General features: G+C 32.2%; 1 protein-coding gene and 1 long non-coding RNA gene across 2 annotated transcripts; both read right to left on the bottom strand.

The window, feature by feature from the left end:
* Positions 1–2,471: 2,471 nt before the first annotated feature.
* LOC145801133 (uncharacterized) lies at positions 2,472–6,402 on the bottom strand. Its single transcript, XR_014342061.1, has 4 exons — positions 5,749–6,402; positions 5,197–5,267; positions 4,145–4,185; positions 2,472–3,817 (listed from the first exon to the last, which is right to left on the bottom strand). It is a non-coding gene; the product is annotated as an uncharacterized LOC145801133 (long non-coding RNA).
* A 1,054-nt stretch (positions 6,403–7,456) lies between these two features.
* On the bottom strand, positions 7,457–15,092 carry LOC114257672 (calmodulin calcium-dependent NAD kinase-like). Its single transcript, XM_082891481.1, has 6 exons — positions 14,937–15,092; positions 12,095–12,365; positions 11,832–12,014; positions 11,527–11,738; positions 10,732–10,764; positions 7,457–7,572 (listed from the first exon to the last, which is right to left on the bottom strand). Exons 2-6 carry the CDS (start codon positions 12,105–12,107, stop codon positions 7,507–7,509), a joined length of 507 nt encoding a protein of 168 aa, XP_082747607.1. The 5' UTR covers positions 12,108–12,365; positions 14,937–15,092; the 3' UTR covers positions 7,457–7,506.
* Between the last annotated feature and the right edge of the window lie 457 nt (positions 15,093–15,549).

Here is a 15,549-nt window from a genome sequence, read left to right as displayed (position 1 = left end):
TTGCCTTCATACCTGTTAGGCTTTGGGATTTGCCTTCATACCTGTATGTGCATTTATTTTGGGACATTACTGGGATTTGCCTATATTCGACGCTCAAAGTCATCAGAAGACTCAAATGAGTTCATACTTTGCCTACCATTTTGCCCCTCATCATCAACTATTTAGAAACAGGAATCAGATATAGAATATAGAATTGCCTTTAAAGCTTGTAAAAAGTGCATTCCTATAGGCACATCATCAAATATGACCAGACGTTACAGGGTACCATCTCTGTAATAGAAATCTAAAAATTAAAACATGAACTGATGGGCCTACAGGTAACATGTAAATGTGATATTATGGCATAATTAGGGCAAATGCATCTGTACAATCATCAATTTCTGAACCTTGTTAGCTAGGGTTGATTACTAACATAGTTTGAGCTAGATGCTTAGAGGCTCAGATAAACATGTATCAAATTTGAACTAATTGGACAGACCTATAAAGTAGTAGGAGTATTCTCCTCCCATCCCATGTGTTTAGGAAGGATAGGATGCATGGCTTCTGTTGCCTAGATGCTACTTTGATGCATAATTATTATACTTTTTTTTTATTTAGTTAGTTCATTGAGTTCTATAATTAGTTATTAAAGTAAGATGCCAAACCACTCAAGTTTGTTAAAAAAGGACATGTATTTTGATGACAAGATGATGAATTTTACAGAGATGATTGGCATTTTCATTGGAAAAGCAGTGTTCAATTGGTATTACCAAAACCAAACTAATACCAGCAAAGTTTAGAGCCTTCATGAAAACAACAGTTTCATATAGAAGCATATGAGAGAGTAGAGAGAGGTATACTTTAATGTGAGTGATATTGTCACCATGAAAAAGAGATGACAACAAAATAGGGTGACACAGGCCATCTTATTATAAAGCTTTGCGTTCACATGAAGAAGCTTTATAAAGAGATGACAAGAAAATATATATAAATAATTGAAGAAGCTTTTTATTCTTTTTTCTTTTTTCAATTTTCTTTTCCTTTTTCCTCCCCTCTACAAACCCAATATCCATGTATGTGGTATTTTTTATGTAGATAAACAAATGGCTTCATCTTCTACTAATAATACGAACTTAAGATTAAAGCCAATGTTTTGTAATTGTGGAAGAACAGCTTCCGTGCGTATTGTATGAACCAATGCAAATGGAAATAAAGGATGTGTCTATTTTGTTTGCCCAAGAAAATATGTAAGTACCTGTTATATAAATGAATCTGTTACTTTTTACAAATTTCATTTGTCCTTTATTGATTAACTAGTGTATGCCCGTGCCTAAAGGCACGGTGCAAATAATGATAAAATCAAAATATAATTGAATATAAAATTGTTGGGTTAAAATATAATTTATTCCATTTGTTGCTAAAAAATTGAAGTCAAAATATAAATCAAGGTCTGGTTAATTTTGAAAAGTTCTTCTTTTTTTTTTAAACTTGAAAATAAACATTTCCTAATCAACTATTTAAAGTACGGCAAGTAACTCAACCATAAACATTTTGATTTTATTAACAAACTTTATGACTCTAAAGCATAAACTTCATATCAACACAAAAATTAAAAATAAAAGCATCCTTACCAAGCAAGTCAAAAAAAAAAAAAAAATTATAGATACAAAATAAAACGCACAAACCAAAGATATTGTACATTTGTTAACACAATAATCCAAAAAAAATTACACCAAACAATGCACAACCAATGCTTGACAATTACAAAAAAAAAATTAAATTAAAATTGAATACCAAACAATGCATGCCAGCCAGTGCTCTATAATCTATAAAAAAAATTAAAATTGAAATGCACACCAACCAATACTTTGTAATTTAAAAAAAAAATTAATTTTAAACACCAAGCAATGCACACTTGCTAGTGCTATTGCCACAACTCAACATTGTAATAGTTCTTTGCAAATTATAAACCCAAAACTACATGAGAAAAAATATAGGGGAAAAAAAAAAATTTAACTTGCCTACATGGTCACATGAGATTTTAAAAAATGTATTCTCAGCACAATCTACACCACATGGAAATAAGAAAAAATCAAGTACAACAACTTACTAATGGTGCAGAGAGACCATATATATTTTGTTCAAACCTTATGTAACACAACAGATATATAAAATCATGGAAACACCTATGTAAGGACTAAATACTACTGTAAATGTTTTGTAAGGTACATCCCTTTTCTAATCACTGATAAATGTGAACGCATACATGAAAAGATTTCAACTGTTGAAGCAATTATGGATTTAACAATTATAATAGACCTCATCAGTTAGACAATAAGGTATAATAGACCCTAAAAATATATTATATATCTATATATAAATCAAAACCAACCAACAATACAAAGTTAATGAAATAAAGAACATCTATAGGTGTGAAATCAATAATCTTCTGCACTTTTCAGTGTTTAAATAAACATCTAAAAATTTTTCATATACAAAATTGTAGAAAGCCTACTGTTTTAAGCATTCGCTTTAAGTGAATAAATCTTCCCTCTGTAGAGATGAACCTTGAGAGCAGTCTCAAAATGCAAAGCTCAAAAAATATTGTTTTTCCACTTCCTGTTGGTGCTGAAATGACCATATTTACATCGGATTGGAAACAGGCAGAAAAGCATTCACTCTGCAATGAGTTAAAGTACCTATACAACAAATACAAATGCATAAACAATACCAATTACACCATGTATAGCAACAGAACAATATTTTAGGCATTGTGGGTCAATTCCCTAAAGAAAATTTAGCATTATACATTGTTTGGGAGGCACAGTGTAAAGAAAATTTAGTGTATGCCCGTACCTAAAAGCATGGTGTAAAGAAAACAAATGGGAAAAAGGATACAAATGGGAAAAAGATTAAAAAAAAAAAAAAAGGTTTGGGAGGCATCCATTGCCACTGGTGGCGACATCATTAGCAGGGAATGAAGGGGATGTGGAAGAGGCACATGTGAGGCGAACAGAGTCGGTGATGGCTTAGGGGTGAACAGCAGTGTTGTAGGTGTAGGGAAAGAAGAGAAAGAGTCAATAGAAGATAGAAGAGGTATGGTGAGAAAGAAGAGAGAAATGGAAATAGTGAGAGAGTGAAAAAAATCTCAACGCTTCACTTTTTAGTTGGGATTATCTAAACCATTCTAACCAAATATAAGAGAAATATTTTCAAATTTTGCTACAACTATAAACTGAACTAACTACACAAAAATCACCTAAATGAATCAAATGTAAAAGTTAAAAAAACGAACTCATCAATAATGAAAATTCAGTGTTTGATTTTTCCTTGGACTTGCAGTACCTTATTCACAAATCACAATAATATGTATGAATATAGATATTAGACTTTTCTCAAGTGTACAAAGGTTCTAGAGTTCCAAATAGGAGACGTTGCACATGATAATACATATGTAAGCAAATGATCTTTCTAACTGAACCTTTTTATCAAGCATTACATATGCAACCAGTTGTGGCTAATACAAAACACATGGAAGACCAACTCAATAAATAAAAAAAATAATAAAAAAAACAAACACATGGAAGAAGAAATTATTTGAAAACCAACAATGAACAACAATGTGCTACCAAATAAACCTTGGAGTTTGAATCATATTTAAAATTTTTGAATGAAAAATGAAGAAACTTACGCACTTTAAAACACCATTGCATTGATGGAATACATACTTGGGCGTCCCAGTGGCATAAGTCTGTCTGATAAACCATCATCAGGAGAAGTGTTTTGCGCCCAGGCTTAGTTTCTCCCTGTATTCCAGTCAGTCAACTTCCTATCAGCGCTGTAATTTTGATTTCAAACATAATTCTTCATTTAGTTATCTAAAAAATAAAAAAGAGCTGCATTGGTCTACTTTCTCATCATAATGTGTAAATCAAAGAGCTAGGAAACAAAATTAATGTAGCAGAGGCAGAAACGAGAGGGGAAAAGGAAAAACAAAGAATAATCAATATCTGGAGTTGTAGACATGTTTGAATTTCTACATATTTTAAACAGAATAGAGAACAAAAGGGCAACTTTAAAATTATAAATTTCACGGAGGGCAACAAAAGCTGAAAGAGAAAGAAGGAGAGGAGTGAAACAACAAAATCTGAGAGAAATAACTTACCGGAGTGAGCTCTGATGGGGGAAAGAAGGAAACAACAAAAGCTGAGAGAGAGAAAAGAGAGAGAGAGAGTTTTAAATTTGAAATCAAGAAACCTACGCACTTTAAAATACCATTGCGCTGAAGAAATCAAGAAACCTGTTAATCACTTGAAGATACAAAGCAAGCAAGAGAGATGTGATATAGGATTTATGGATACAATCATGGAATTAATTTTCTTAAATAAACCTGATGAAAAGTGCAATAAAACAGAAGCACAAATGACAATTCAATTAAAGAAGAATGCATGGATAGTTTTTTTTATTTTTTTTATTTAAGCTTTAAATTTTGGTTCCCCCATGACTAAAAGGATATATTATATTAGAAGTCCTATTGAAATTAAGTTGCCAAACTATAAAACAATATGTGCAACACATGGATTGTGTTGAGCCATGATACCACTATCAATCATCCCATAAAAACAAATTGAATTAATGATTGGGATCCATTCCACTAATGTAAAGATGATGATAAGATAAACAAATTTACTTATCACACTATTACTCGTTTGTAAATGGGCATTGGACGTAAAAAAAAATAAAATTAATATAATGGTGATATCATATTAAAAAAAATTGATCATATCATTGAATTTTTATTTTGTGGATGATGCAGCCATTTTATTGTTCTTGGTTACATTGTTTTATCAAGAGTTGTGCCTCGTTTGGGAATTCAAACTCAAATTTGGAAGAATTGTTAAATACTCTGTTATCCTCAAATGTTGTACAATTCTATGAACCAAACATCTTTGAGGAAAACAAAAAAGAATAATGAAATTGTGAGTTAACATAGCTGAAAAACAACAAAGGAATTGGTGACTTGTTTCCTTTCTGTTTGAGTTGATTTTTTGCTAGATGTGCTGTTTCACATTTTTACGTCAGATAAAATTGTTACAAAATCTAAATCTTTAATATCAAACACAGAAATTAACAATTTTTATACTGGAATGCAATATTTCAAATAAGATAAATTAGAAATCAATGTATCAAATCCAAAAACTGAGAGCGAAGACTCACTGTCTCGAGGATAAGAACTGAACCGAAACTTCACTGATACAATGATGCTTCCTCGACAATGTTGAAATTTCCTATTAAAAATAAAATAAAAATTGTTGAAATTTCAGAGGGAGGGTAACACCATAATAATTGAATCTCATTCTCCAAGCCAAGTCTGGCAATGGTAAGGAAGATCGAAGGTGCTGTGATTGTGTGAAACCACGTTTATAAATTGAAGGCACTTTATGGGTACTTTTTTCCGGGGAAAAATTCGTACACACAATAACATGAATATAAACAACAACAATAACATCCAATCAAATATAATCGAATTTCACAATGAACTCAAAAAAACCACTAAAATTAACCAAACAACATCAGAAATCACAATTATTCATATGTAGATACAATTAAAAAATAGACACAGCCCGTCAGAAAGAGAAAGAGAGAGGCAGGACACGAACTCAAAAAAAAAAAACCTAAAATTAACCAAACAGTATCAGAAATCGCAATAATAAAAAAAACACACAGCCCAACAAAGAGAGAAGGGAAGAAGTAGAAACCGAGGACTACCTTGCGAGCCGAGTTCGAGAGGCAGAAATCGAGGATTGGAGATTTCCTCACTATCAAGTGAACATCTTCATTTGCTCTATGGCCAGATCTGCATGTCAAGTTTATGTTTAAAAGATGACTATCCAGTCTTCAATCATTAATTAAGAAAAATAAATAAACGAAGATTGAGCACATTGATACATTTCTAGTATAACCATCATCAAAGTATCCAATTCAAATTAAAACCAAAATCAAAATTCGTTATAATCATAAGTATTTTGAAGTTCACCATTTATCATTTAGAAAGTCCAAACATAAATTTATGCCACAAAACAAAAACAAAAAAACAAAACAAATTTATACTATCTATCGAGTAAATCAACAACCAACATAAACGACAACCAACAAAACCAACTTTAATCTTCAGTAGCTTTCCCAGAACTATATGTTAATATTTTAAATAACAAATTTTAATTGATCTCTAAGTGAGTTACTCGAAGCTTTCCCTGGTCTTAAGTTTACAATCTCCTTTTCTAATGGATTTTCACCACCATATATGCACCATAAATACTATAATTTACATCTAGTGTAGCGTAACAAATCCCATATTTCTCATATTCAAATGCGGACCTGCTGTAGATTTCCTCACTGTCAAGTGAACATCTTCATTTGCATTATGGCCAGGTCTGCGTGTCAAGTTTATGTTTCAAAGATCACTATTCAGTCTTCAAAATAAATAAATGAAGATAGAGCACATTGATACATTTCTAGTATAGCCATCAAAATATCCAATTCAAAAAATTAAATCTATTCAAGGTTGAAGAATATATGTCACTCTCAAAAGAAGCAAATAATAAACTATCAACAATCCCTTGGTATAATATATGAAGTTTGTCCCAGTGAAGGAAGTGTAGGTAATACTGTAGGAGCTACAGAAGGCAAAGAATATATATATTAAGATTAAAATATATATATAAAATTGTGACAGGGTGCTTTTGTGGGAGAAAATTGAAAGGATGTAGCATGCAAAACAATACAATATGAAGTGGGTTTAAGTCAATTGAAATGTTTAAGTTTGACATCAGAACTTAATTACAAAATTAGCATGTAGAACAATACAGTAGATACTTAAAAAATCAAAAGAAAGAGAAAGGGTATGCAGTCACTGTCCCAAATTCGCATGTGCTTCCTTCCATGTAGGTTCAAACAGACACATACAATACACAACTCAAAATGTTCACTGTGATCTGATTCCCAATCCATAGTGTTGTAGCATACATTGTGTTGAGTCTGTATTGGATGTTTAAAACTTATTTAAAAAAATAGTAATAATATTGTACAAAAGTATGAGTTAGTGATTTGTTTGATAATATAAATATTTTTCGTATTTATAATTAGTTACTTATTGATTGAGAAATAAAAAAATAAAAAAAGTATGAATAGAGCTGTGGTCTATTTCAAAGTATTGAAGAATTTTACTTGAAGCTTTCCTTGAACACATTCTGTTTGAGCATGAAATGGGTTTTGCATCAACAGCGGCAGTAGTGATGATGAGCAGCGGTGGTGGTGTTGCAACCATATAGACAAACCAGACATAGCCATAAACTGATCTACTGGAATGCAATAAACTGATCTACGAAATTAGAAATCAAGAAATTTATTGAAATTAATTAAAAGAAGTAATAAACTGATCTACGAAAGGGGAGAGGCAGAAATCGAACCTTGCGAGTGCGAGTGCGAGTTCGAAGGGAGGGTGGTTGTCGATGCTGAAATTTTTATTCATACGAAACAAATTGATTGGAAAAAAAACCTAACTTGGATCATCATCCGTATATCATCACCAACCTGAAAAAGTGAAACAAAGAGAAAAAAGATTCATCAAATACCAGTTTCATTTTAAAAATAACACCTTTTTAAAAAATAACAGAGATTGCCCGTGCCTGAAGGCACTATCTAATAAAATTCTTATATTACAGTCTATGTGTTGCAAAAGTGTTAACGATCATAAAAATGTTTTATGAAAAGTGTCTCAAAGTTGTGATCAAATAGCCAAAAATGTTCAGGATCAATCAATCGACCTACAAAGGTTAGATGATTTTTCATAAAACTACTTAAGAGAAATTATGTAGTATACCCAAACAAATATAGCCTTAAATAGTATATCAAAAAAAAATAAAAATAAATAGTGTGTGGTTTACCTCGGTTACAGTCGAATTCACATGTGAAGTGAATTTAAAACATACATTACTTTATTAACATTTGTTTTGTGTTTGAATTCTTGATCTATATATTATTTTTCTTAGTATTTTTTAACGTATGAAGTAGCTGACATTATTTGATAAGCCACTTTGTAGGTGAATCACCTCAATTTCTTAATTATTGTTCTTAAAAAGCAACTAATATGCTATTTCCAATATTTTTTATTTATCCATTAAATTAGAGCTACCCTTAATAAAATAAGGGGAGAAATGATGGGAAGTGGTCAATGTATACGTCCCAAAAAAAAAAAAAAAAAAAAAACAAGCAAACAAACAAAATAATAATAATTGGAAAAAGAATTCACACCAATAAAAAACAATCTCTTCTAATTTTATTTGTAATGATATGACAAATTACATATTAACTTTTGATTTATTACAAATTCAATCATGTAACTCAACTCCATTGCGATGTCATTGCAAATGAATTGTAAATTCCAAAGTGCAAGTCTTTAACATTAATCTAGAAGAGTTACCCTCTATCTTTCGTAAACAAAATTCTTGTTCTTTCAATTAAAATTCGCCAAGAAATAGATAATTAAATGTGTTGCTAATAATAAATTTAAATATCTAAAATAAAACATCATTTTCTTATGGAGAGTTATATAATTGGAAAGATCCCAAAACTAAATTAAATACGACAGTAATTCCATGTACATCAGAAAAACATGCATACAAAATCAATATGCAAATTGATTCTAGGTAATGTGAAGACTACAACCATAATGAATTTAAACCACATTAATTTTTCTATATATAAATTGTAGTGCTCTTAATGGTTCCATTCAGTAGAGAAACATTTGGGTCTAACCCCAAATAACACTTCAGCTACATATTTAGCAGTCCTTGCCGGTTCCTTGATGTTGTATTGGGATATTAAATTTGTGGAAAAATAAAAATAAAGAATAAAGAATAAGTGAACAAAGTAAAAGCTCATTGCCAATCATGATACATTTCAGACCCAAAATTTTTTAAAAAATTAAATCCGAACCCATAAGCTACATAAAAAAATAAATAAATAAAAATTGGGATAAGAATGCACAAACAGAACACCAAAAACCCTCTTCCCTTATTATATAGATATATGTTTGATAATACAGATGTTTAGTGAGAGAACAAAATTTTAAATTTGGATGATTTTCACTTCTATTTCTTTACATTCAATAGAAGGGAAATAGGAGCTCAAACTCAGGAATCGCACCTGGCAAGAGAGCACCACAGGCCTTAGAAATTGAAAAAGCTAGAAAGATAACAATAATGTGACTTGGCAAAAGAATTTAAAATAGCAATGATATGATTAAAGTCAAATGAATAGAGGATAAAGTGGTGTAAAGGTCAAAAAGAAAATTACCAGCCAATGCCAACCACCAAGACCAACAGCCTTCTTGACGACACCTTGTTCTGTTGTTCTGTTGTTTCCTGTTACAATAACTTTGGTGTGCCTAGGAAGAACAGAAAGCTCTTCATCCCCGCTTTCTTCCCGAAAAGGTAAGAGAATCCGAGAAGAACATAAATTTCCCCTAAATTTCCCACTTCACAATTTTGAGCAACAAATAGAAATCAAACCCAGTTACTTCAAAAATAAGCAAAACACATCCGATTAAAATGCCTAAAACGTCTAAATTTAGTCGAAACCTTCCTTGTCATAAGTAGCTGATATTAAAAAAAAAAAAAAAAAAAACCAAATTCATTAGCAGAACACCCATCAAAGTAAATTCGGTCTTCACTATTCAATACCCAGAAGCAAAAATGTTGTATAACCTAGTATTCATATTGAATTGCAGACCCAGAAGAACCCATAAACTTCAATTCATAGAGTGTCTCTTGTTCTAATTTGTACTTGGACTATTCTCTTCACACATTTCAATTGAATGAAGCTATGATATTACTGAAGATGAAAACAATAAAGATTGAGGGTATCAGAGAGAGAGAGAGAGAGAGAGAGAGAGAGAGAGAGAGAGAGAGTTCTGTATTAATGTTGATTCTTCAAGGGGTCTGACACAATTTTGAAGGGAATGTTGAATGCGATGAGCCACAAAGTTCAATGGGCCTCTCAAATTCACGGATTTAGTTTGACAGCAATAAATGAGCAGCAAATTAAAAAAAAAAGAAAAAAAAGAAAAGTTTTACAAACTAAAAAATAAAATAAAATAAAATCATACTCGCTATCCTAAAAAAACCCAATTTACCTTTCAGCTTTCTCTCACTAATTCGAACAATTATCAGAAAAGTACACATACTGAAAAAGAAACTTGAATTCTTGAGGGGGTGAGTGTTGGTTGACTAAAACAGAAACCAAATAAAATGTTAACAGATATAATTTTGACAATACCCTCAAGAGGGAGGTTTTGACCAAACCCTGTATCACTGGAAAATACAATGTTATCTGAAAAAAAAATTAACAAACTAAAAAAATTGTGGGAGTTTCACAAACTTAAAAAATTTAACAAACTCAGAAGCTGTGGGAGTTTCCACTGAAAGTCAAAAAATTGGATTTGATTATGTTATGGAAAATACAATGTTATCTGAAAAAAAAATTCACAAACTCAAACAATTGTGGAAGTTTCATAAACTCAGAAGTTGTGGGAGTTTACAACAGCCAATAAAAAGACTTGAGGGAATAAATAATTTAATTAGTTAGAGTTAGAGGGATTTACCTGTTGCAAAGAATGTAAACACTTTAATGGGAACCTCACAAAAATGAAAAGACACGAAGGAAAAAAAGGTAGGTTTTAGACATCCTTACCTGCATATCTTCAGGCTTATTATCTTCTAAAATCTGTGGGATCACGAGAATTCAATATTTCAGACTTATGGGATTAGTAAAAACCTTCCCTCAACCCCCAACCAGTTAGTTGAGTTAATTTTTACAATGCCCAAAAAAAAATAAAAAAATACAATGGTCATTCTATTTAACAAAAAACAGAACCAGCCAAGTGACAATTTTATCACATCAACATTGCATCACTGGAAAATACAATGTTATCAGATATAATTTTTACAATGCCCTCAAGTGGGAGGTTTTGACCAATCCCTGTTTTTTTTTTGAAAAAAAATTCACAAACTCAAAAGCTGTGGGAGTTTCCAGTGAACTAAAATGTATTAGATTGATTTTAAAAAAACGTAAATGACCCATAAACAAAACCCTAGTATCCAGCAAAAAAAAGTCCTTTAACTTTTTCTTATCAGAATCAATACTCAATACCAGCAATTCACACATTCCCAAAATAAAATAAAAGAAGAAGAAGAAGAGAATGAATGAAAGATTTTCAAGGATAAATGAAAATTCAGCAATTGAAACATCAGAAAGCCCAACCTGAAATGAATCTCCATCATTAAAATAAAAAATTGTAATTTTCTAATTAAATTTTCCAATTACCTAATATTGTTGTTGAAACATTTATAAAAACATACACACATATAGTGGGACCTAATTTAAAATGAATCTCAACTACTCCAATATTTTCTGACTAATTTTTGAAGTAGAGTTTTCAATTCAATATTTTTTCTGACTAATTTTTGAAGTAAAATTTTCGATTACCTGACTGATCATGAGAGAAGCTTGGCTCCAATGAAATGCAAAGTAGGCAAGGATGCACCTATCAAACTCCTCAACCAACTTCACATGCAGCTCATCAACATTTGGCTCATCAGCAAAATACTCATAGATAGTACTCTCACACTCTTTGGATTTTTTGAGGTACTCATATGCTAATTTGCAAAGTTGGGGGCATTCACTTCCATCTTCAAATCCTAAACAATAAAACATTTTAGTTGTTGTAAAGTAGAAAAACATTATGAAAAAAAAAAAGAAGAAAAGAAGAATGGAGATGAATAGATTTTTACCAACATGATTGGAGAATCTTTCAAGTTTGGCAACACGACCAGACTCATTCTTGTCTAACAATGGAACTATGGTTTGATCTTCCAACTGTTTTTGGGGCTTTTGTCGATGGTAGTAGTGAAACGCAGTGGTAGAGATGACTCCAATGGAGGTTGCAGCCAGGATGTGTGCAAGGATATGCCCATCTAAAGATAGAATTTGAGAGAATATTGTTACTACTGCTGCTGCTGCTACTACTATGAGAGAGAGAGAGAGAGAGTATTACCTTTGAGTTGCATGGTTTTGTTATGCAGAGAAGAGTCACCAGACTTGGAATTGAACTATGCTTAGATTTGAGGAATTGGGATTTGCAGATGAGAACAGAATGAATTTCAATTCATTGGTATATAAGAGGAGTTGATACTACTATTGATATGAGTCAACTACTTTGTTATATATATTTCTAAAAAATGGTGTAGTGCTACCCATCCATAAGAAGAGTCCGGATCCTCTCTAGCCTCTCCCTCCGGGCAACGGCTCAGATAGAGCCACGCCACCTATAAAAAAATAAACGGCTTAGATTTATTTTTTTAAATAAAAACAATACACATTCACTGACACACACTCTCTCTCTCTTCCTCTCGTCCCTTTCTCACTGACACACACACTCACAAAACACACTCCCTCTCTCTGTATCACATTTCTAACAAAAAAAAATTAAAATATAATTTGTTAAAAAAAAATTTTGAGGTCAAATTATACATGCGCCCAAGAGCCCCACACATAAAATAAAATAAAAAAATAAGCCTAAAACTCTGCACCACCCACCCACCCACAGCCGGTCCTTTCTCGCTCTCTCATTTTCTCAAATTTCAAATTTTAAAACACACACATTCGGTCTAACTCTTCTCAAAACACACTCATTTATATGAAACCAAATAAAGAATAAAATAACTAAAAACTTGAGCTTTATTGAAGAAAGATTTTCATTTTATGGCAAAGGATCAAAGATTTTCATTTTATATATTTTTTAATTGAATTTTTTTATAGCTTTGTTGCAATTATTGGTAGGGAGAATAGGAGAGTTTCAGAAAGTTTGAGAGAGGTGGTCAATGATGGATGGGATGGGAGTTTCAGACCCTTGCCCTTGGCTCTTCCGTGAGGGTTGTGTGCAACCACATTCGGTAGGCCATGGTCTAGCAATATGCAAGGTACAGAAAAATATGATGCCTCTCATATTTAAATAACATTAATAAGATCAAAAGGTAACAGATTCATATTGCAACTTCCAAATAAATTGAAATAAAGCTTTAATGGATAGAACATTCTAGCTTATGTGTATATGAAATCTCAAGAGCATTATCAGTCAAGACTTCTTAATGACTAAGAATTTTCTTTTTAACACTGAAGGAGTTAATACTGAATTTCCATGTAAACTATTAGGAGTGCAAGCATCAAGAATTTGAAGTTAATTTCTACTGAAATGAAAATGCCTATGAGAATATAAGTTGAAAAGTTTTCTTTGCAGTTTTCTATGAGAATATAAGTTAATTTCTACCTCACCACATTTGAACACAAAATAACAACTAACAATTAGTGATTGTCCTTTCTCAATTTTGCAGTTGAAGTATACCACTCCGGAAACAAAGAAACGACCTTGAAGCCCAACAATTCCAATAATCAAAACATCAATGTACAAAGAAACTCTTCAATCCCAATATAAGGAAATTAAACACAAACAAAAATAAAAGAAAATAGTATGATCCATCAATCTAGATATAAAAACCTAAAATCAACCAACAGTGAGTGAGAGAGAGAGAGAGAGAGAGAGAGAGAGAGAGAAATTAAAAAGTAAAGTGAGGCTATCGATTCAAGAGAAGTTTCATGCAATCAAATAAACACAAATTGAAGACATGTATATATCTGTTGTTTGGTTGACATATTTACTAATACTTTGAAAAGAGGTGGGCTTTCCATAAATCCATCAAATGAAGACATGATGCGAATTCAAGGCAAGGGGGGGATTGATGTAACTTATTGTTAAAATAAAATTTCATTAAGCATTTCATCATACATTTACAATGCAGAGGGAGAAGAAAGTTCACAAATTCAATTCCAAAACAAACACATTAACATAAATGCAACACATCAATAAACACATGAAAACCCAACAAAAAGTATTCTTATCTCAAAATCAAAAGTGAAATAAGCTAAATATTTTACAATTTACAATTACTTATGATGCACAAAGAACAAAGAACAAAGAAAAAAAAATTGAACTCCAAGCATACTTACCTAAACCTCAATGTCCAAAACCAATAAGCCAAAAAAAAATGCTAGATTTTTAGTTTGATGGGGTAGATTCACCTCTTGAATTATATATGCAATGTAAACTTCTGGGTTTTTTTTTTTTTCGTAGATCACTGTTCCAAAAAAAGTTTGAAAGGGTGAGAAGATTGCAATTTGAATGAAATTTCACAGGTAAACAGTCCAATTTCAATCACTAAACCAGAATTAACTTCAACATTTCAGCCCACTCATTCAATTGACAAACATATGCTGATATACATAAAAGCACAAAAGAACCCATGAAAAATAAGCTAAAATAAAATTTCAAGGCATGATGCGAATTCAAAGGCAAGGGGGGGATTGATTGAATAAAATTTCATTCAAGCATAAAAGCTGATATACATAAAAGCAAAAAAGAACCCATGAAAAACATATGACAAACATATGCTGATATACATAAAAGCCCACCCATTCAATTGACAAACATATGCTGATATACATAAAAGCACAAAAGAACCCATGAAAAATACGCAGTAAAATTTATAAGGATTAATGGATAGAACTATAGTATCCAGCAGCGTATCCACCTGATAACAAAGAACATCCACACCACAGAGGAGCAATAAGTCACAAAAAAAAAAAATTTGAACAAAACTCTACAACAACAACACATTTCAATTTTCTTTTTTTTTTCCCTTACAAAAAAACCCTAAAAAAAAATCCCAAATTCTACAACAACAACAACAGATTTAACTTTTCTTTTTTTTGCCCCCTTAAAAAAATCCTAAAAAAAAAACTAATTCTACAACAACAGCAGATTTCAATTTGTAGTTATATACCTGTAGGTTGGAGTCGGTGGACAGAATCGGGCTGGTCGGAGAGAAAGAGCCGAGAGAAGACAGATCCGTCGACAGAAGAGAGTCCGGCGGGACTGAGAGGCGAGAAGCGAGTCAGGCGAGAGACTCGATCGTCGGATGGAGGGAGGCTCGGTCGGTGACAACCTCGGTCAGGTCGAAGAGAAGGGTTGTAAGGGAAGGAGGAGTAGCGTAGCGAAGAGGGAGGGTGGGTATCGAAGGGTTGGGTATCGAAGAAGGAGGGTGGGTATCGAAGGGTTCGAAGGGTCTTCAATGGCTGTGGTGATGAGAGACACTATGACAGACAACGTGGGAAAGAGGGAGCTGAAGAGAACGTGGGAGAGAGGGAGAGATGAACTCAAACGGGTGGGAAATGTATCTCTGATTCATCTTGGCCGTTGATCTAAACTCAGGATTCATCTTGGCCCTTAAAACCAAATGTATCTCACATACATTTAAAGACATTTTCAAAATCCCTCTTGCCTTATTATATAGATTGATTCTTGTCCATTGTAGTCTACGAACGACCACTGCAATTACTTCAGGTAGTTCGCAGATGATGACGACGACGACGACATTACCTCATCAACTTCAACCA

Source organism: Camellia sinensis, chromosome 10 (assembly GCF_055761805.1).
Source record: "Camellia sinensis isolate YWXY chromosome 10, ASM5576180v1, whole genome shotgun sequence".
Classification (NCBI taxonomy): domain Eukaryota; kingdom Viridiplantae; phylum Streptophyta; class Magnoliopsida; order Ericales; family Theaceae; genus Camellia; species Camellia sinensis.
This window is presented reverse-complemented; position numbering and strand designations above follow the sequence as displayed.